Source organism: Dendronephthya gigantea, unplaced genomic scaffold (genome assembly GCF_004324835.1).
Source record: "Dendronephthya gigantea isolate DGI-Jeju-01 unplaced genomic scaffold, DenGig_1.0 000002F, whole genome shotgun sequence".
Lineage (NCBI taxonomy): Eukaryota > Metazoa > Cnidaria > Anthozoa > Malacalcyonacea > Nephtheidae > Dendronephthya > Dendronephthya gigantea.
The window spans coordinates 912,897-934,538 of NW_021163012.1; the positions used below are offsets into that span (position 1 = coordinate 912,897).

The following is a 21,642-nucleotide window of genomic DNA, read 5'->3' on the forward strand; positions in this document are numbered from 1 at the left end:
AGCTGATTATTCGAGAAAAACATTTGCCACACATGGGAACCTTACATAAAGCAGGATTATAGAGTAAATTACATTTGTTTATAGTAAGCTTGTTAGCAGACACTCCTGCAAGCCAAGACTTGATATAAAATAACATGAAACATTTAACTTTCATTTGTCTAAGATTATCCTTCATTATCCAGCAAGCAAATACGTTAATCTGTGTGGGAGGTCTTGCGTAATTGGTTGGCAATGAACAATAGAGAACTTTAGCAACGCGACTACGAGTTCTGGCTGATGACGTAAGCTGAGAACATGCGAGAATAATGAATCTATAGTTACTTGCTTTAAGGCTCTGTTACACTATGCAATTTTCCTTGCAACTCAGTTTCAAAGCAACTATAATTTTGAGGGATGTTAATTAATGAAGAGTGTTCGAAAGGCTAAGAAAACGTTGGCAGATGACGTCGCAAGAAATGTTCGTATTTGACAACCTTAGATGCCCCAGGAGTGGAATTGCATTGCAAGTTGCAAGGAAAGTTACATAGTGCCACAAGACCGCCTTAAAGCTCCTAATAAGGTTTCTGATAAAACAGTGCTGTTGCTGTACAGATGACGGAACACCAACTGGTTTACAGTTACTCTAAAATGTTTAAAAATGACACGAGGAATTTTATTTAAAACATCTTAATTTATAAACTTTCCAAGAGATTTATTTAAATTTAACAATATATATTTATTCATTTATGTTACATTATTCGATTTTTCTTGCTCTATTTAAAAGCCTAGGAATTCTACATTTAAATCCAACTGAAGCGAATTATTTTTGGTTAAAAACATTCACACGAAGTGACGCGAGTCCGCCAGCCGGAGTAAATCTACCGCTTCTTGTGATTGGGTAAGTTTAAACAGCCTCATTTGGCCTCTTGATGGAGTAATCGTGATAAATGAAAAAGGTATAGAAAGTTAGGGCGATGCATGGTCGATGAATTTTTCTGAATTTTTTAAAGTTTTATATGCATGAAACTTACTTTCTTAGCAGAGCTTCCCTTGAATGAAAAACGTCTTTGCGTTGATGGAGTGGAGGGAAACATTTTTCTTTTCAATTTCTTCGCTGATAAAGGTGTCAAGACAACAAAAAATTGACGCAAGGCGAGAACGCGTTTGGCATTAAAACGTAAGATGCAAATTCGGAATACAAAAAGCCGAAAACGAATATGAAAAATGAGTCGGTATACAATACACTGATCTTCAGTGTATAAAAAAAACTATTAAGAAGAAGAACTCGTACTAGGCTGACAGGAAAAAAGCATTATAAATACCTGAACTTGTGATAGAGCTTCCAGTGAATACTCCTTTCTTGCTTGTCTTGGTGCGAGGTTTCGTGATTACCTGGCCGCACGTTCGACAATACGATTCGTTCTGAGAGAAAAGAAAAGAGAAAAACTTCATGTTATCTAGATTGATAGGTTTAGGGTTTTTTTTCTCTTCCCATTTCTATCTCAGGTATTTTAGAATTTCTTATTGTTTGTAACTCTGTAGTGATTGATCTTCGATCTTTCAAGCGTTTCTTTTAATGCCACAAAGTCACAATATTCTAAAAATCAGCAATTTTCCTCGTTCATTGCCTCTACATCACAAATGGACCAGACCAGTACCTCATAAACAAGTTCCTCCTGATAAAAATCTTCGTCCTCAAAGCATTCAATTGAAGCACGTTTTCTTCCCTTCTTAATGGATTGACTCAGAATCTCTAATCTCTTCTCATACAACTCAACAGTTGCTGTTTGCTCTTCCTCCATACGTTCCCTGAAAAACAAACGGAAAAACATCGTCTCCATTGCGGACTCTATTCGCAAAGATTGCAATATTCGACACACCAAAGGCATCGGAATGAAAATACAACAGTTTTTCTTAAATACTAACTCGTAATTTCGCTCTATTTCCGCAATCTGTTCAGCCATTTCTTGACCCACTTCGTCTCGAATTCGCATTTCCATCACAATCTTTTCCTTTCTTTCTGCCATAAGAATTTTTTTCAACATCGCGTTTTCTTCATGCAGTTCCTAAAACAATCGTTACGGATAGGTTAGCTGTGTCCAGTTTATACTGCGGTCTGCGTCGCACGCATGCTTTGATATATTTGACAGACCGCAATACAAAACTGGACAATTAAAACTTTTAGCCTCTACGGTTAAACTTGTTCTTAAGCTGTCTTTCTTGGTCATATTCAAGCCGTATTTTACCTGGTTTTCCTCAAGAGAGATAATGTCAATGTTGCTGTCCGCTTCAGTAAAATTTAAAGCCCCTGATAAAGCAGGAGACGAATTATCAACGGCCGGGGTCAATGGTACACGAGTGGATCGCAAAGGTGTTCGTAGAAGACGAGTGTGGATTCGCGGTCGCAACTGTGGGGTATTAGCTACCGTAGTTACCTGAATAAATGGACAAAAAGATCATTCTGTGAGAAGGACTAGATGTTACAGTAGGAAGGTGAAGTGCTGCCTTGCAACACGATACATTTGACAACACTTAGGCCTTGTTTAAATGTTATCTGATCAAATATACTACCTATTATTTGAAGTGTTAGAATTCGACTAAAATGCGACGTATAAACCAGGCCTCATCGTATAAACCAGGCCTCATCGTATAAACCAGGCCTCATCGTATAAACCAGGCCTCATCGTATAAACCAGGGCTGCATCGAAAGCTTTCACTTGTTTCATTTGTCACGATAATACAGGTTTTAAGTTACCTTTTTCGCGATTGCTGAGAATTTCAAAGCGTGAAGAGTCTCATCAAACGCGGAGGCACATTCATTCACGTTTACAATCATGGACGCTTTTCCCCTTCCTGAAAAGAAACCTTGAAGCAGACGTGTGAGCTTGCTTTCCCGGAACGGAATGTTCTTCTGGTTATTTCTGGGAATGATAAAAACTAAAATTAGATGATGAACCTTAAGCTTTACCGAGCGATGTACAACTTCAATAAGTAAACAGTGTACTTACACATGATTCTGGTTGTACCGTAAGAGCTCTACGCATTTTCCAAGAGTCATTATTGAGGTATTTATATTCCCTGCTTCCTTCAAACGTTCGCCATTGTTTTGGGTTTTAGTGTATCGTTCAGCTCCAGCTAGATCCACAAACGACAATCTGAAATATGAAGAATAGTTTCAGGATTTTTGTTTGAAAACCTTGCATTACAAAAGCTTGAGAGAAGGATACAGCACCTGCTGACCCGAGCCACATAAGGGTCCTGACAACTGACAACACGTAGTATTTTCAAGGTAAAAATACAATGACTATAAAAGAAGGAAAATATTGTATGTTTTAAATATAGGATCATGCTGGAATAGCTTTTAGGAGAGGTTAGTGTTAGAGACATAACGGGGGGGGGGGAACGGTTGGAAAGAAGTTGATCGGGAAAGGTTTACAATGAATTGCAAAACAAGAACAAGAACTTGGTACCTTCTACTCGAGGTGTGATTCAGCTTGTTGGACGCAATCTTTTGTTTTTTTCGACCAATATTCAGCAGCTATAAATAAAAATCAGAATATAAGATAACGTAGAATGGAAGGATCACAACGAAGCTGTTAGCTCTGTTAAACTGATAAAGATACTCCACCTTGTAGGCTTCCTCTGCGTCATTCACTTGAACCTCTGTAAGACCTGCACGTCATGATAAGCAGCAATTAGTTTCTAGATCTCGCTCTCTTCCATCTGATTTGTCTTATAGATTTGAAATGAGTTATGAACGATAAACTGCATACCTTTGATATAGGGATTGCCATTTTTATCATCGCCAATCTTCAATGCTGTTCTCCTTTTTGGTTCTTTCTTTGTCGAGAACGGTTCAAGGAGATCAAAAATATACTCGTTATATATCTCGGCGAATGAAACCCAGACTGAAAACTGTATCGGACCTTCGTCTTCAGTACCAACATTCTCGGCTATTAAAGATGATGCATCGATGATAATATCTAAACATAAAACTCTGTTTTATTGCTGCAGATTTTAACAATTTTTCTCCGAGGCTTGCTGTTTTAAAATAATTCATTTCATCTGAAGCATAAAGAATACCTTCCTGGTCTTGATCGTCTTGAACACCGTCTTGCGACGAGAGATCACAGGTGCTTAGACTTTCCGGAAGCGTCTGAATTAAGAAAGGAAAAGTAAAGAGGCTTGATTCATGCAGATGCTTCACAACTGACAACTTATAGATGTGTTTGTGAATTTAGGGACTGTTTACATGGTCCCGCTTAGCTGAGTTCAGATAAAGCCATTGAAATGAGTAAATAACATGGTCCCAATTAAAGCCGTGTATTTCTGAGTTAACTAGGATTTAACTATGCAAAATGTAGTAAAAGAGTTTTATACAACCGGCCCTAGGCGTGTAATCATCCCAACAGTTTACTTACAGGAATTTCACTTGACAACAAATGATTTTTCTTTTTTGTTTCATCCTTCTCCTGTGAACCTCTCAGTTTCACAACATCATCAAACATTTTCGGTTTAAAATTGTAACGCTCGTAAGTTCGGTTTTTAAAGCTTTCAAAGAGGATTTTAAAAGTTCTTGGTAGAACCCCGACGTTTTTTGGATTGCCCAAGATGGTGTACGTCTAAAAGGTACAATGTATTTCATCATGAGAAATTTACCAAGACCCTTATTACGAGATATAAGAATTGGGTTGACGAGGCATTCTATAATTGCTCCTTCAGGGAATTATGGTTGGTTAACATGAGTTAGTTCATCACGATAGTTTTTTGTTAGTGATCAGTGGCGTATAAAATGCTTTGTTAGAAAATGATTACAAACAATGAATGATAGGAGATTGTACGACATACTACGGTAATAAAAACCTCAGAATTGAGAAACCATTGTCTTCAATAAGCTGCAATAGCACTTGGGTTTGACAACGAATATTATAACGTACCTTTCCGGCATTTGTGATTCCATAGCTGAACACCAGATTATTATGTCCGCTAACGACATCCTTAACCACATCTAAAACAGTCCCTTCATAGAACTGTTTCTGACTTGTTTCCGGTCCAAATACTCGTGAAAAAGTGAAGCGTTGGATAGCCTCAGATTTTGCGCCATTTCGTGACTGTTTGTACGTTAAGGATGTTTCCGGTGCATGTAAAACCACCGTACGATCATTCTCCACTTCTAAACAGTGTTGAAACTCTCCGACTTGAATCTCTTCGCGTGTCAAAGGTCTTATCCGTAGGTACACCTTTATAGGCTCCCTTGAATCAGAGTTCGTCGACATTTTCTTTAACTGTTTCTGCCGTGTCCTAGATATATAAAATGTTTTTATTTCGTAAGTTATGTCCCAAGACTTGCACATTGCATTAAGCCTATAATCTGAGCTTTGAACTGCGAAAATGCCAAAATCCACCCATCATCATGTAAACATCGCGAGCGTTGTCTTCTGAATATACTAGCTATTGATTCTACTCCATGAAAATATCATTGTAAAATATGATAATACAAACTTGTAATTCAATGTACCTGTTACTGCAATAAAGGTTTCTTCTGATTTTTCAACATTCAATCTGACACTCTCCTCTGAAGACGAAGCACCACCACATGTGCAATGTACATTTATAGAGGAAAATAAATTATTTCTATTGGTTAAAAATGATCATTTAGTCAAAAAATCATACTGATTGGCTGTTGCTTGAATATTGAATAAATTTGTTTACACTACACCCACCTTCAAGGTTGACACGAATATTTGCATGTTGTTTCTGTGCATCGTTAGTGCAAATGACGGTAGACAGGAAGATGTACAGGTGTTCATCGGCTAAAGCGGACGGCAAATGGCGATATACCCGTGTTCATCGCGATGCAAATGACGGTAATATGGCAAGCTACATTATTGTTAGATCTCACCACTTTATAGAGTTCACTGGTTAACGGAGGACCGATTAAAAGAAAAAATAATACAAAAGCCTGGGTCGAGTATTTTTCGAAGGAGGATTACTGTTAATCAAGGATTAAATTTAATCTCCCAACAGTTTTAGCCGACTGTTTCAACTCGTGTTTGTAAGTGGAACAACTGACGTCTATCCAGTCTTTTATATGCGATCAGTGAGCCACCTTGAACCACTTTCTTTCTCATCTGGCAATTATTTCAGTAAATGGGATAAATCGGGCTAGCATGGTGTCTATAATCTTCCATAATCGGGGATTTACTTTTTCCTGCTGATAATTTTCGCAAACAATTAACTACCCTGGTGATAAGAAAATATTGCATACTTGCGTGTGTTGTTTTAAAAGGGGTTCACGAGCGCCCTCTTCTTATAAGTTCCCAATGCAACCAGAAAGGTAAATACCAGAGAATTAAGGTGCAAGTGTGAAAACGTGAAAATAATTGCCGCTGTATTTGTTGTAAACAAAACTGTTGTTTGGGTAATCTCAGGAGAATCAGGTAAAACGATTTACAACCTTGTTTTGTGATAATTAGTTTTGTAGTATGAAATCTATAATAATCTGTCACTGCGGAGAACATCAATGTAATATTTAATATCTTTGAGCTTGTTCTGTTGTTCTTTCAAATCAACTTCTTCTCATTCTTATTTAAATCCTCTCAAAGACTCAATTAGACATATTTTTCTTAATCTCCACGTTCTGACTATAGTTTGCCAACAGCGAAGGAAGTCTTAGCTTTTTTTTTGGTCCTATCGATTCTTCATTCCCACAGTACGATATAATTAAAGCAGCGTATTCATTGCATTACCTTCTATCGGTCAGTAAATCTGCATTAAGCGATGATGATTTTGTTAATAACTTCCCGCTCTGACCGTTTGAACTACGAAATTGACGTGCCCTTACAAAACCCCAAAACAATTCTGAATATCTGCAGGGATTTTTTACAGTCAAAGGATTGGAAAAACTTTTCACAGCTTGTAAGAGGTTTTAAAAAGACTATTATATTCCTTTTTTGGATAATGTTTATAGCATGTATGGATGATCAACGCTGATTGATCCCTGACTCGAATCAGTTTTGAAGCATTTTCACACATTTAACAGACAAGTTTTGTTTCGTGTTAAATCGTTTTGCAACGCTTCCAACTCATAGTCTGTGATAGTTAAAAAGCAAATCATTATGCAGGGAACTGTTCCATTTGGGAACTTACGTTATCCTGAGGTTTTATCCTGAGGAAATAACAATACGAAATGTCCATCAGTGGGTAAACAGGTTCAAGTTATTCCCGATTGATGAAAAGAGAATTGAATAAATTTTCTTGCACCCCCACAAATATAGTTGTCATCAGGAACGACTTGTCAAGCTTCGAGAAGTCGTGCAACAATATTGTTGACATTATGTTTGTGGGGTGCAAAACAGCGTTGTTCGAGGCTGTTTTCATCAGGTGAAAACAATTTGGCCGTTTACAATTTCCCAGGAAAAAGATGCCAGTCAGTTGACCAGCAAACTCCACACAGCACGTGATTAAAAAAACATACAGCGCCTGCGCCAGATCTGCTGTGCAGGTAAACAAATACAGCAGTGAATACATGTTGCGAAAATCCCAAATGGCACATGAAATATTGTGGGTTCTGATTTCATATTCCCAGTGCTGGGTATATTGTGAATGTTAAACACTGCACGAGAGATGGTTTGAAGTGACATCAGCCCAAACCAAAGTGCGCCTACTTGTCCAAGATAAAGTTTGTGTTTAATACTAAATCAAATGAGACAGCATCTATAATTCATCTATAAGAATCTATAATACATTTGCAATAATATATGGCTATACACATACACAATATCTCAGGGTTTATGATGAAATACCTTTGCCAAATTTGGGGGCTCTGGTTTCAGGTCGCACTTATACACTTAGATGACGCCACCTGGCAACATTGGTTAACTTAATTAAGCCATCTTCGCGTGTTTTTGGCGCAAGAATGGCATTGCATTGACTCAATAATACGCTATACAGAGATAAAGACATATACGAACACGCGTCAAAGACAAAGTGTTATAAATATGACGGATTGAAAGGATTTGGATTAGACGAGGCATGCATTCAATGCTTTGCTCCCTTTTCATCACGATTTTGCAGAGAGAAATCTACACTCTGCTAGTAACGTGAGAAGATAGTAATCTTTTTCAGATTCACGTTTTCAAGGTGATTCAGCCGTGAGTAAGACAAACCGTCATGCTATTTGGCAAACCAGAGTTTTGACAGTATATGCATGTTCATGCATTATCATGCATTCTGACATGTAGGAACGAAAACGTCTTATAAATTTAAGCAGGAAACTTCAGTTAGATCAACTAGTTGCAAAATCAGACGCCCCAATCAACTACTCCGTACTTGAGATTTATACTGAAAGCGGTTCACTAGCCTTTATGACTTATCAAGTACCTCTCATCGCAGGCACAGATTATAAAAACTGGTCTTGAAATCGCTGAGAATTATATAGGGAAATGGAAAATGAGCCTCAAGGTAAATACCCGGACAGATTATTGAAATCCTAGATTCGTTAGAAACGAAATTCAACTAGCAAAGACTAGAAAAAATAGCCTTAACAAAATCCCTTCTCGAGTTGGGAAAAATTTATCAGTAACGTGCTGAAATGTGAAGTGTAAAACGAATTTAAATAAAAAGTACTGGGAAGAAAGTATTCTAAGTTATGGTAAGTTTTCTACATAGATCTTCGCACGAAGGTAGAGTTGAGAAACCTAATATATATCTTTGGACGTATGCCTATATATATATGTTACTATATACACTACAAAACAAGTCAACAATATCATAAGAAGATAGCACACGATAACACTGATGCTGGCACGAAAAGACTTCATAAGCCATTTATAGTAATCGACTACAGCACAGCAGAACACAGCACAAGTCCTTGCGGGATCCAAGGCAAGCTATTGTACAACACTCGGTGTGATGCCATCTTCGTGAATGCGTGATCTAAGCTGAACAATACCATGCTATTGTTGGACACTTAAAGTTTTAATTTGTTCTTCATTTCCGCGGAATATCAATAGAAGAACTGATAATTACCTTGTATTTCGTGATTGTTCATTCATTCAATATTGATCTATCTAGTACATGCGATATCTAGTGTCTTACGATTGTTTTACACAATTAATGGTAATCCTACTTGGAAATCAGGTGTGAAACTGGACCAACACGAATCAGATAGTCATTTTAAGACGTTACCTGAACCTCATATAACTGGGAAAACGGAAAGACAATTAAAGACCAACTACGAGATTAAAATTACTATTTTTTACGGCAGTATGAAGCGATAATCCTTTGGAATAATCCAGCGAATTATCAACTCTCAATCCGAACAATAAACACACAATCATCTAAGTGATATCATTGTGAAGATCACCTGACTAATGCAAAGACGTGCTTGATATATCAGAATCCATTTGAACAAGAAAGTCTACAAGGTATTGTACAGATCAATTCAGAGTAGAAATCTATATTCGGCATATTCTACCTCGAGTTAACGTGATCTGTATATTAAGGTGGTGATATATACTGTATCTATGTCATAGACTTCCTCAGATTGTATGTAAATTAACCATATTAACCCATATTCACTCTATAAAAAGCCTAACTTATATTCAGGCCTCGCTTTGTGAGTTTAAAACGCGCTAGTATACATGCTGTGCTGATGAGGTCTATATTACTCTAACCTAGGAACTAATTTGCATCGATCTAGGGATCCTTAAATCTCTTTGTCAAGGTTACTGTATCCGTTAACAAGTTCATTTACGGGTTGTTTCTGTGAGTTGGTCTGGCCTGGTTAATCAGACTGACTTATTTCCTTCGCTATACCAACTCATGGTTTCTAGTGAGTGATAGAGCTGTAGGATACCCCCATTACTACAACTAATAGTTTGTAAACCTGCCGTAGAGTTGATTAACCCATTCTGTTGTGGCTCAAAGAAATTTCGTGACTCGAATTAACCTGCATGGTAAGCTTGCCCGGCTGATATAAACAACCCCTTTGACCGGGGCTGATCAGTTGAAAATATCGGTTCCTGAACGTGGGTATAAATTATTGCGGTAATGGCATAAAGTGGCGTTTGTGTATTGGATATCTAATTAATGAAAAAACAGGAAATGAATCACGCCACCTCTGGTATGTCCGGAGGAAAACTAAAATAAACTAAACAACGAGTGCAAGATAGACACACTTTACAATCAATGCATGATAATGATCTATAGCATAATGACATGCATTGCAAGCCATCGGTGGTTGAAAAAATACCTGTGGTCTGTTTTAATAATACTTGAAAACGCGCGACCAGTCGACTGCCTAAACGATCATGGTTTGAAGTACTCGTCATTCATTGCATGCTGAAAGAAGACGCATCTTTTTAAACATAAACCTCGCAAGACTCGGTTGATTTTAAAAACTAAATTTAGTTGCAAATGGTAAATATAGATTCAACGGTATCTATGATTTTATACTTTCATCAGACATAATCCGATTAGATTTACGTTGTTTTTTCCGGCAGTATTTATCAGGCCTGCCTCGAGCCTCTTTCGAGATGTTTCAAAGCCCGTTCACGATTTCAACTTTAGAGTGGCACAGTTTAAAGCTAATTTAATAGACTTTGCTAATTTTGCATTTTTCATCATAGACTGAATTTGTTACATAGAAATAATTTCCTTGGCTAAGGATATCTCACCACAAAAGGTGCTATAACTTATGTTAGCTATTTATATGACATGTAGCAAACATGATAGACATGGAACGATAGACCGTTACAACAAACGAGGTTAATCTCGCCTATATATCTCGTACCTTCAAGAGCTTACGCGCAAGGCCTAAGAACAAGCTTGTTTGTCAGGAATGTAAAAAACTCTCATCCACTTGTAGTTTTTCTCGCGTTTCAAGGAGAGCTTAGCAGAAGCAATATACTATTAACCACACCCGTAGTAACAGTCAATAAACTACCATGGCTACTGTTTTCACTCCAAATATCTACTAACTTGCCGACATGTTGTTGGAATGCGCAAAATTCAGTTTTGATATTGTCAACAAGGTTAATCACGTTCATAAAAACATTTTATCAAGACAATGAGCTTATAGTGTAAAAAATGAATGCTTCTGGCAAATGATAGGTCGAAGCTAGGCATGAAGAGTGTTTATATACACACTTCAAGTATTTAGTGATTTTTTTGCATGGCCTGAGAGGTTAGTATAACACAGACGACAATCCTTGATGGTTTCTTAACAACCATGCGCACGCACCGCACGAACCACCAGCCCAATAAAGTGTTATCGTTGGAAGAACCGTCATATACGCGTAGAACACAACGGTTGGACTTGGAGAAGCTTTTGACTGTCGTGATCATAAGAGAACCACCTTTTGAAGAAACCAAACCAGAAACCACAGACATTAAAGAAATGGAAGTCATCAGCCCAGGCTACTTCATGACAGGAAACACAAAAATAGACTTAAAAAAGTTCGATAAATATGTTCTAGCGGCATTAAACAATGAAAGATAATTTTTTTAAACTGTATTTAAATGTTATGTTATCTGCAGCAAAACACTCGACAATAATTTAATATAAATTAGCGCATTTTTTCCTGCAATTATCACCAACCCATGCAAGTAAACAAGCCAGGAACTGCGCCTTTGTTTAACAATTTAACGCGTTTGAGATTAGCTTACGGGATAGTAGCAGAAAGATGTCAGAACAATGATTAAACATCCGTTCTTATGTACACGCTTTCGTGACAAAACCTACGCATTTCGTCTTTGAGTGAGATATATTCCAGTAATATAAATCCATAAAGTGTCATTCACATTCCAAATTTTACAAGCCAATGATATCCTAACTGATTTGAGAAGAAGAAGATATGAGAATAGATTGTATAAAGATTGTCTCATCATATCATATCTCGTGAAAACATTCCTCATATGAACACGTCACTAGATTCTTATGTCCAAGAACAAAGACTAAAATTAAACACACGGTAAGAGAGATTTAGACCAGCACACAATTCACTTACATCATCGTCTCAAGTCCTGAGGGTAGAGAGTGTATCAGCCGACATGACTGAAGGGTCGTAATTTTAGTCGGCATACGACAGGGCGGCAAACACTACCGTATCAATGTTAGGAAATGAACCTAATTACGGATTAATCAGACCTATATATATATATGATTTATAGAGCGTTAAAAGTTCTAATAAGCCATCATATAATAGAATATATTTAGCTTCACTTAAATTACCATTAAAGTTATATAATTTATCTTAAATTAAGGCCACCTAAACAAATGATGGCACTAACGCGGGCATCTATTTACTCTCTCCAGCACCAAGCCACAATTACACCGAAACGAGGCTTCGCTGTGTATTCGCAATCGCAAACTTGCGCATTATATTTAAATATCCTATAAATATCCTATGCATAAATCACGCGCAATTTATTCAAGAACCTGCCAAACTGGTTGCCAAAAGAAACAAAATAGAAATCGGTATGATTTATAGGTTTCCAGTTTGTCCTGCATTATTTTCTATTTCAATTAAATACCTTTTCACCTCCAATGTAATTTTGCAAGTACATGTGTTTTTTATACGATAAGTGTGAAAATGATTCTTCCGCGTTACAGCCGCGCACAACATCCTTTTTCCACGCGCGCACTCACTTTATGCTATGTCAAACACAGGAAATGGGTTACGAAGGGTTGTCAATCTAGGTTATGATTGTGATCTTTATATGAAGCACATCTGAGGGCAAATATATGACATTGCGAGGAAACAGCGCGGTACTCATTGCCTGAAGTCCTAAACGCAATATCGACGACAACCTCTGATAAGTGACGCGCAAACACGACGATCGTGAAGCGAGTGCGCGAGTTATAAATCAGCAACGTTAAGATCCAAACGCTTTGGCAGAGCTCCAAAGCTGGAAACGTAATAAATTGACCTTTGATTCGTTAGTGAGCCACAAACCAGACAGGGGTTCATCCTAAAAAGTGTTTAACGCATTTGGTCAGTTTGGAAGAGCATTCTTGGCAAGTCAAGCGAATTTGGAGAAAAGGAAAGACGCGTTTTTTAAACGACAGTTCCTGAAGGTAAATGTATAAATTAGAACGGAATGTATGGGGGTTGTACTGTTAGAATTTGTTACAGTTTTTGGACAGTATAAGCATCTGCGGTGTAACTGCGTATTTTTGGTGCGAAAATAAGATAGGAGTTTAGCTTGGATTGTGATACAGACATACATTTGAATGGAATGCACGGGTTTAAATAATACTGAAAGATGAGTAGCTATACGTATAGTAAGATATCACTATTTTCCCTGCTTGTTACAGCGACTATATTGTAATATTACTTCAGACGGCTCGTGAAGAATATTTAGTTTAAATCTTGCAAGCAGTCTGTCAGGTTGACCTGCCCCTAGCCCTGAAGGCACATACCCAGCAGTGTTGAATACATGTTCTCAATACGTACCTAAGAGTACTTAAAGACTCTCCTTATTGTCTATGAGACTCCGAAATTTCAAGATCTTGAGCAACGATTTTACCGTAAATTGGTTGCCACAAAATGGTTTATTGCTGAATTAAATCGTCTCATTTAGTCTAAATGATATGTAATATTTGATGCATGTTTCTACGCGTTTATCAGCTTGCCTGAATTCAGCTCACATTGTATAATTTGATGAAAGAATTCATGAGTGTACATCATTCATTAGTCTGGTATGTCATGTTGACAAGCACTTAGAGTTGTGTTTTATTACGAAGATGATATACCCATTCCTGACTGTTTTTCATAAATAACCAAGCAAATGTTTTGCAAGGCTAAACGTGTGTGACCTTACCCAGCAGGGTTGTGCGAAACAAAACGCGAACATTTAGTCCAAGGTTTTTCTTGGCACACTAGTTAATCCAGGGTGGACACATACCGTCCTGGTTAATCATGACTTTCACCGCTGCGCTTATGTTTCACTGTGAGAGACACAGGATTATCTAAAATCTTCCTCTGAGTTTTTGGTTGAATGTTCTCAAACCCCGCAGGTACGGGATAATTCTGCGCAAACAAGCGTAATTCGTGGACAATGAGTATGCATGATTTGCGCATGATTTTTTCTACAGGAGAATATCCATCTTACGAACGTATTATGGCACTAATCCAGATCTGCGCCCACCGCAAATAATGCAAAGTAGACTCCGAAGACAAATGATATTTAATCGCAAAAGTCAAAACATTTTTTTTGCTTTCCTCCCAATAAATCAAAGGGTGACAGTGAAGTTAATCAAAGAGAGATTTAGTGAAATGTAAATAAAAATCACACGATAAATAAAGATTTTAAAGTGAGCTTAGAGCTATTAGATTAGGTTCTGTTTTAATAAACAGGAAAGCTGAATGCTTGCCTATTGTAAGTGTAAAACGTGATGAACCATACTTAGGTACAGGATATAAGATGAAAGGATATACCATACCACAAAAATTTTTAATTTTTTATCAACGTACACGGATTGTACACCATTTTTTTACATGCACTCAAAGACAAGGATGAAATTCAATCAATATCTAATACATATATTCCTGGATACAGTGAGATTAATTGTTAAGTATCTTAAGTTGATAAAACACACGCATTTCACTAATACACTGGTAATAATATACTAGGATATCAGGAATATCTATTACAAGCGAGGAACGGTAGAAAAAAATCGTTTTGATCTTGCGCGAAACTTGGCGATATATTAGCGGCGTTATCAATCTGGGAATTCACATCGTGCACGTGCGTCACGGATGCACGCGGGCCGGAAAGTTTGCGGGTTACCACTTAATCAACAGACCCGCATGTGGGCTAACATTACGACTCACAAAATAATCATATAATTTCCTTTGATGTATCATTTGTTTGTTTTGTTTCAACAGCTACATTTCAAATAGATTCCGTCCTAGACCTTTGATGCTTTGCTAGTGAATTAAACTGCTTCGTGAAGCATAAAAAAGCTGATCAGTCACAGATTGACGCTCTGAATCAACAATGTTCAACGCGCACCGCTCTTTGCGTTAATTGCTTCAAATACGCGCTAGTCTTTCAAGTTATTCATAGAAAGATTTAATTCTTGTAAAGTTTACCTCCATTACAATTCTACGCGGAAAAATTTAAAGATGTTCGGCAAAAAACAAAGTCGTGGTTAAAATGCGTTTCCCTGAAGGCTTATCTTAAATTTCGTCGTAAAGGTGTAAATTCGATCAATAAAAAGTCCGATCTGAAGTGTATTAAGTTATTAATATCGTTGTTTTTGCACAGTTTAGAAACTATGACGTATTAAAAACACACACCGTGTGGGAAAAAGCGCATTCCCGTTGATAAAACTAATATTTTTATTTGCTCAAACCCCAAGGGTGGTAGTGATTACTGCGTGTGTGCACCCTGGCGGCGCTAGCAAACCTGTTTTGATTAGCATACGTCGCGCGCTCGTTCGAAATTTCCGATTATAAAATACGCTTGTGTGGTTTCTCATCTAGTAAAGCTACACTCTTATACGCCTACAATCCTCCATATACGTTTGAGCTATTTATATCTTCCATTAAAGCAAGAGTCAGAATATCCTTAAATCGCCCAGAAAAGATAAAACTCGTCTGCATATGATAAGATTCTGTCTCCTCGTCTGTCATTTGAGTTATCAGAAAGTTTGTTCACACTCATCTCATCTTTAATTTCCGCTAAAGCGGAGAACCTTATCTCAGAGATTATTATTATTGTGAATTCTTGTAAAGTGTCACTTCAATAAACAACAATACTTGCTTTCGATCGCTGGATTGTCCTAGGATTTACATCGTTTTTTCTTTCAATAATGTTATGCAACAATCACGGGATAATTCTCCATTTATCTTTCATTCTAAACTGTCTTACTGAACGGGTGTGGTCTAGCCTTTAACCTCGAGTTAATATGATGTGGTTTCCATTAGCAGAAAAATGCAGAAATTAAAATTAAAACAAACACTTGCAAAGTTTATGGATTCTTTCGCGACACTGAGACGGGCGCATGATGTTAAGTACGCTTTGACAAAAAGTCAAGTCCTGGTAAAGAACTTATTATGAAAAATATTTGAAGTATGCAAAGGTTTATGGTGGTATTAAAATGATCCTTTTTAGCCTTTTATCTGGGGACTCATGACCCTGCATGGCTCCCGTTCATCTCGTCACGTGAACTGTTCCAACATTCTTGACGAACGAAGTTCCTGGAGGGCAATGTCAACCATGTCGCATCTTCCGATGTCCTCATATTATAAAACTCTTAATGAACATTCCTTCGCTGGAAGGCTTCTCAGACCTCCAGAGGAGAGCTTACCAGCTTATGTAATGCTTCTATCACTTTCCCCTTCACATCACAATACGAGCTTTCACCTGATCAGCCTACATATGCACCACAATGCTAAAATGCAACCACCTTTCTCTCGTACGTGGTAGTCAAACATCCTATTTTAATTTCAGGTAATAATTGGACTACGATGGCCGCTGTCGCTGTCGCCTCGCTCCCAGCAATCAGAGCAAACGAGAACTGGCAATATGGCGATCCGTCGTTGACCGATCTTCGCATATCGTTACTGGATCGTGGACAGTCGGAACAAGTTACTCGGCGAAAACGAAGTGGGAGCTCACGTCACTCGTGGAGGTGGTCATGGAAACAAGTCTTCATCAAGCCTTTTCAAAATCAAAGCTGGACTCGTGGAGGAGGCTCAAGGGGGAAAAGAAAGAAACGCAAGAGCGAAAATATCACCAAAAACTCTGTTGAAACAAGGAAGAAAATGGACGAACTGTATCGTCTCTGGTTTTGCGATAACGACGACTCTTCGGAGGAAAGTTCCGATGAAGAGTACTCGGAAAGATATCGTAGGCGTTCGTGTATTCCTCGGATCTTTAGCAGCGACTCGTCGAGTTCTGGAAGTGATACAGACTGTGAAGTTGAGGAACCTCAAGTGTCAGAGTATGTTAGAGAGGGGCCTTCAAGGATGAAGGTGGATATTAATCAAGAACATGAAAGGATAAGTGTAGATCTTGGTGGGATTCCGAGCGCTAGCTCGCAAGTTTCGGACACGAGCGGTTTTGAATTGATTCCAAGTCAAAAACAAAGAACAATTGAGGTTATTGATTTTACTAATCCTGTGGTAAATGGTTTTGAGGAAAGTATGAAAGAATCTCAGAGTCTGTTCAAAGCTGGTTCAACCTCGGCCAAGATAGATTTGATAAGAGTTCCTGAAGAGACTCAGAGCCTGAAAAAATACGGAGTGATTGATATGAAGAGATATTCGTGTAACTTGGCAACACCTCAGCTAATTCCACAATCTGTAAGCGAAACTACTGACAAGAAAGTCATAGCGATAACCTCAAATATTACCGTTCACGGGGAGCATTCTCAAAAACCTATATTCACAAGTGGTCATAGTACAGCCCAAGATCATGACCTAATCACAAACGATTCCTATGATACTGTAAACAACGAGGAAGGACACCAGGATGACCGCACTGACCCAGACGTGACGACAAGGCAACAAGGCATGATTAACATTTGTCGTAATAACAGCGCTATCACCGAACAGCAGATTCATCCTGAAGATATTTTAAAACGTGTTGATGAGTTATGTGCGCAATGCGGAGATAACAGGAACCAGATCGAATTATCTGTTGGTTTATACTCTGATATTCCTGATGAAAGCCTCGAAAGTTCGAACCGTGAAAATAATGAGGAGAATAGTTTCAATGGGAATTCCTTTCACCCGAAAGCGCCACAGGAGAGTTGTCCAGAGAAAACAAATAAAAAGGTATACATAAATATATATTCTTATCATTGACACCATCATAGAATAACTTGAATAAAACCTGGATTCATCTTAGAGCGCTGTCGTCTGTGTGTGACGATTCTCATGAAATATAAAGTTTACGATAAAATCGTAGTGGAGTATCTTAATCGATAAAGATCCAATGTCAAAGTTAAATTGACATGTTATAGCATACAAAACATGAGAAAAAAGATTGAAGACTCTGTTTACATCGTATAATGCGATCAGATCTGATCAAATTCTTAGCTGAGGCATAAAATGCTTACACTTTCGGGGGGGGGGGGGATGTTCTATCCTCTCTCCACTTTCATTTCCCAAACAGTCACCAATTAGTATCCCAAGTTCAGTTAATCCAGCGAATATTTAAGTGCGAGCACTGTCAACACCAGCTAAGGGTAATATAAGTTTTTCATCCTGGTTCAAATACAGTACTTTTATGAGCCACTTAGGAAGACGCAATACCAACCCTTATCAATATTTTCACAAAATAAGCATTAGGAGATAATGAAAGAAGCATTCACTAATATGATCCTATCAGGGAAACCACATTGCTTTCGCAATTTCCGCGGCATAAGGTATGCGCGAGTTCATTGCGAGATTTTATCAACTGCAACCAATCAAAGACGAGCAGAATGTTGCAATTCGCGCGTGGATTTTTTGATATTGACGTGAAAGCGATAACATAGAATGTGATTAATGAAATAGCAGTTTTGGTGAGAAACAGACACTCGTGCTTAAAAGACACTTAGTTAGGCAAAGCGAAATACGAGCGCGTAAGCTTTCTCCCTAATTCTAAAAAAGATGGATGGATACTTTTCAACGCAGGATATGAACGTAATCCGACGATTTTTGGGCATGTCTTTGCAGCAAATTGATGCGAAAAATACACCACAGCCACAGGCAAGCAGAAGCGAGGTAGGAATTTTGCGGGGGGAACTCACAACTCTATTTACGGAACGCAATCAGGGATTGTGGCAACTTCGCGCGCTTGTCTTTTCTTTAGGTGGATGCAATTTAACATTTAGTAAAGGCGTTTTATAGCGCCTCTATTAGGAAGTATGTGGTTCATCCATCCACTGCTAAAACCCTGCTATTTAGACACATTAGCAGATGAAATGCCAACGTTTAGCAGTGCCATAAGGTCAAGCATGCAGAGGTTTATTAGTTTTAGAGTAGAGCAGAAAAATAGTTACACTACGTTTTATACTTCATCTTGTTTGAATAAAAATAGCATTACATATTCCTGAATTCTGACTTTACCTTGAGCTGAGGCTATAGTTACTGTAGTAATATTCATTACCTCGGAACTATGAGCTTAGAACTGCACCTGATGATTTATAAGGACTCAGTTTATATTCTTGAATTGCAGCTTAATGGGCTAAGTTTAGTGGCTACATCATTGAAAACTAAATATCTATTTTAATTTTAATCTACGTAATTTTATCTATGGTTGCTATATTTAATATGCTAGTTTTTCTATCTCAGCACATGTATGTCATCTTTTCGGTCTTATCACGACTGTGCTACTGGTATACTGACAACTTAATGTAATAAGCCATAAACATGAAATGGTATAAAATATTTACAGACCCTAAATTTAAGAGTTTAATTAAATTACACCAGGTTTTCATGACATCTATTAAATTAGAAGGCAACGATGCCTGATCTAAATATACATCTTTATCACAAGAAAAATCCGTCTGCTAGCAATGATTATTATCATCTAGGTTATTTGTAAGATAAAACTGAGTGAATGATCAATACTCAATACCACGTGGTCACTATCGATCAATGCAGAGAGAAACATTCTCACAAGAAAATAACTGAAATATTTATGATTTATCGCAATAATTAATAAATGTAATTCAATTAAATCTTTAATTAACACTTTTTAGTCGGACAGCATTTAATTCTTCGTTTATTTTAATGAACATGGGAACTTTTTCTTGAAAACAAAATTGGTTGATCTCAGTTGATATGTACAAGAGAAACGCATATGTGAAACGCATAACAACATCTTCATCCAACCGACCCTAAAGCGCTGCCTATCTTTAATATGTGCTTTGATTTCTATCAGATAAGTTTAATTGGCCATGCACACTCTTCCGGTAAACTAACCTCTTATGCAATCCAAGCGTGCTTCAAGTGCGACAATTAATCCTTCATCTCTCGAAGCAAACATTTCACGGTCAAAACGTCGCAGGTGATAACAATTTATAAGCGAGTCGTGCTGCGATTCAGCGGTTTTACTAACAACATATCAACTAGTAGTATGGTAATATATATCTATTCTAAAAATTTATACCTAATACGATATCTTATCTATGTTTTGTAGCCGGCTACAGACGTAGTTCCCGATTACCCAAGTTCATATTTAAATACAGGAACCTTTCGACAGGTATGTTGCTAGTTGAGAACATAAACAAATCATGCGGTAATGGATGCGATTATAGGGGTAAATATTGCCTTGGTTGATCCATTCTGAAGCAGTAAAATAGTCTGCTTTTAAAGTGTCTCGAACTCACATGAAACGCCTGTCAATCATTGACTTGACGATACTCATTGACCTCAGGGAATATTTTCACCCTTAGACAATGCATATTCAAAGAGTCTAAAATTATTCAAAAAAATTAAATGTGCATTTTCTCTGTCCAGATGTCATCCTATAATCAAGAACATTATTCCAAAGTTCATTGCGAGTTTCAAAGATTTGGTTGCCATTTTTCGGTGAGTGAAGTCTTTATTTCGGGCTGAATACTGTAGTTATTAGTCACAAGCCTCAATCAACAATACAGATCATCGATTTGAATTATCAATGAATTATGATATCCGTGTTATTGTCTTCTAGGGAACAGAAATAGCGGTTGACCAGCACATGAAATCAAATCTGAATGGCCATCTCAAACTCGTCAGCAAACTCGCATTGGACCAAAAGGAACAGATTGAATGCCAACAGATGGAACAGCAGAAACAAAGCCTATTGATCCAGCAACTGACTGACACCGTTAACAACCTGGAGAGACTTGTGAGGGAACAAAACCAAGCGAGCCAATCACAGGAGAAAACGATGCTCTCGCTTAAGGACCAAGTGAAAGATCAACGCAAACAGAATCAACGATTTGAACGAGAAATCACGAATCAAATTCAATCTCTTAACCAATCAGAGGTGAGTTCGTTACCCACAACACCATGCGCGGCGGAATTTGTTTGGTCAATCAGGAACTTCCGAAAACGACTACGACGTATAAGAGATGGGGATATCGATGACCCTCTCATAAGTGAACCGTTTTATACTGGATCGTACGGTTATAAACTGTCAATATGGGTCTACCTCAATGGCCGAGGTAAAACCCTGGGGGACTGGATTTCAGTATATGCTCGCGTCATGCCAAGTGACCATGACAACATACTCGACTGGCCAGTGCGACCGATGTATACGTTTACATTGTTAGACCAATCAGAAGGCGAGAAGGAACACATCGTGCGCAAACGGAAAGTGAACGATATTAGACGTGATGGCGGAAAACATCACGGCATTCACCGACCAGAAGGCGGAGAGCGCTCGGTGATTGTCGGATTTGACGACTTCATTGCCCATGCTCAGTTGGAGAAGAGAAAGTATATGGTTGATGATTGCATCTATCTCAAACTAGAAGCAGATATCATGTCCTAAACTGTCGACGAGTCTTTGTTCTTTGACACTACATATTCTGCCGGTTTTGCTCAACTAGCTTACGATTGAGGAACGGCATCACCTATTACCAGGCATATATCACGTGACAAGCACATGAGATCTTATAAAAGAAAATATATTTTATAAATCCTGTTTTATTTATGATCAAGCACACTATGA

At 37.9% G+C, this 21,642-nt stretch overlaps 2 protein-coding genes across 3 annotated transcripts; one reads left to right on the plus strand and one right to left on the minus strand.

Annotated features, from left to right (window-relative positions):
* Window positions 1–740: 740 nt before the first annotated feature.
* On the minus strand, window positions 741–8,397 carry LOC114535568 (kinesin-like protein KIF20A). Of its 2 annotated transcripts, none has more exons than XM_028556858.1 (17): window positions 6,053–8,397; window positions 5,498–5,792; window positions 4,917–5,280; window positions 4,401–4,601; window positions 4,063–4,135; window positions 3,753–3,962; window positions 3,608–3,651; window positions 3,450–3,517; window positions 3,212–3,283; window positions 2,988–3,134; window positions 2,735–2,900; window positions 2,226–2,414; window positions 1,906–2,045; window positions 1,638–1,788; window positions 1,302–1,401; window positions 1,011–1,093; window positions 741–904 (listed from the first exon to the last, which is right to left on the minus strand). In XM_028556858.1, exons 3-17 carry the CDS (start codon window positions 5,253–5,255, stop codon window positions 884–886), a joined length of 2,004 nt encoding a protein of 667 aa, XP_028412659.1. In that variant the 5' UTR covers window positions 5,256–5,280; window positions 5,498–5,792; window positions 6,053–8,397; the 3' UTR covers window positions 741–883. The 2 variants fall into 2 exon arrangements, with proteins under 2 accessions (XP_028412659.1, XP_028412662.1); XM_028556861.1 differs by having other exon boundaries at window positions 5,498–5,554; window positions 5,703–8,397.
* Window positions 8,398–12,373: 3,976 nt separating this feature from the next.
* Window positions 12,374–21,616, plus strand: LOC114535555. The gene is made up of 5 exons (XM_028556856.1): window positions 12,374–13,060; window positions 16,444–17,771; window positions 20,125–20,187; window positions 20,445–20,516; window positions 20,638–21,616. The coding sequence occupies exons 2-5, from the start codon at window positions 16,461–16,463 to the stop codon at window positions 21,460–21,462; spliced, it is 2,271 nt and encodes a 756-aa protein (XP_028412657.1). The 5' UTR covers window positions 12,374–13,060; window positions 16,444–16,460; the 3' UTR covers window positions 21,463–21,616.
* The last annotated feature ends 26 nt before the right edge of the window (window positions 21,617–21,642 follow it).

Coding starts and splice junctions, on each gene's coding strand:
- LOC114535568 (XM_028556858.1), bottom strand. CDS start 5,255: ATGTCGACGAACTCTGATTCAAGGGAGCCTATAAAGGTGTACCTACGG. Junction 3,652..3,752: donor TGGCAATCCCTATATCAAAG/GTATGCAGTTTA, acceptor CATGACGTGCAG/GTCTTACAGAGGTTCAAGTG. Junction 2,415..2,734: donor TCTCAGCAATCGCGAAAAAG/GTAACTTAAAAC, acceptor CCATTTATTCAG/GTAACTACGGTAGCTAATAC.
- LOC114535555 (XM_028556856.1), top strand. CDS start 16,461: ATGGCCGCTGTCGCTGTCGCCTCGCTCCCAGCAATCAGAGCAAACGAG. Junction 17,772..20,124: donor CAGAGAAAACAAATAAAAAG/GTATACATAAAT, acceptor TATGTTTTGTAG/CCGGCTACAGACGTAGTTCC. Junction 20,188..20,444: donor ATACAGGAACCTTTCGACAG/GTATGTTGCTAG, acceptor TTCTCTGTCCAG/ATGTCATCCTATAATCAAGA.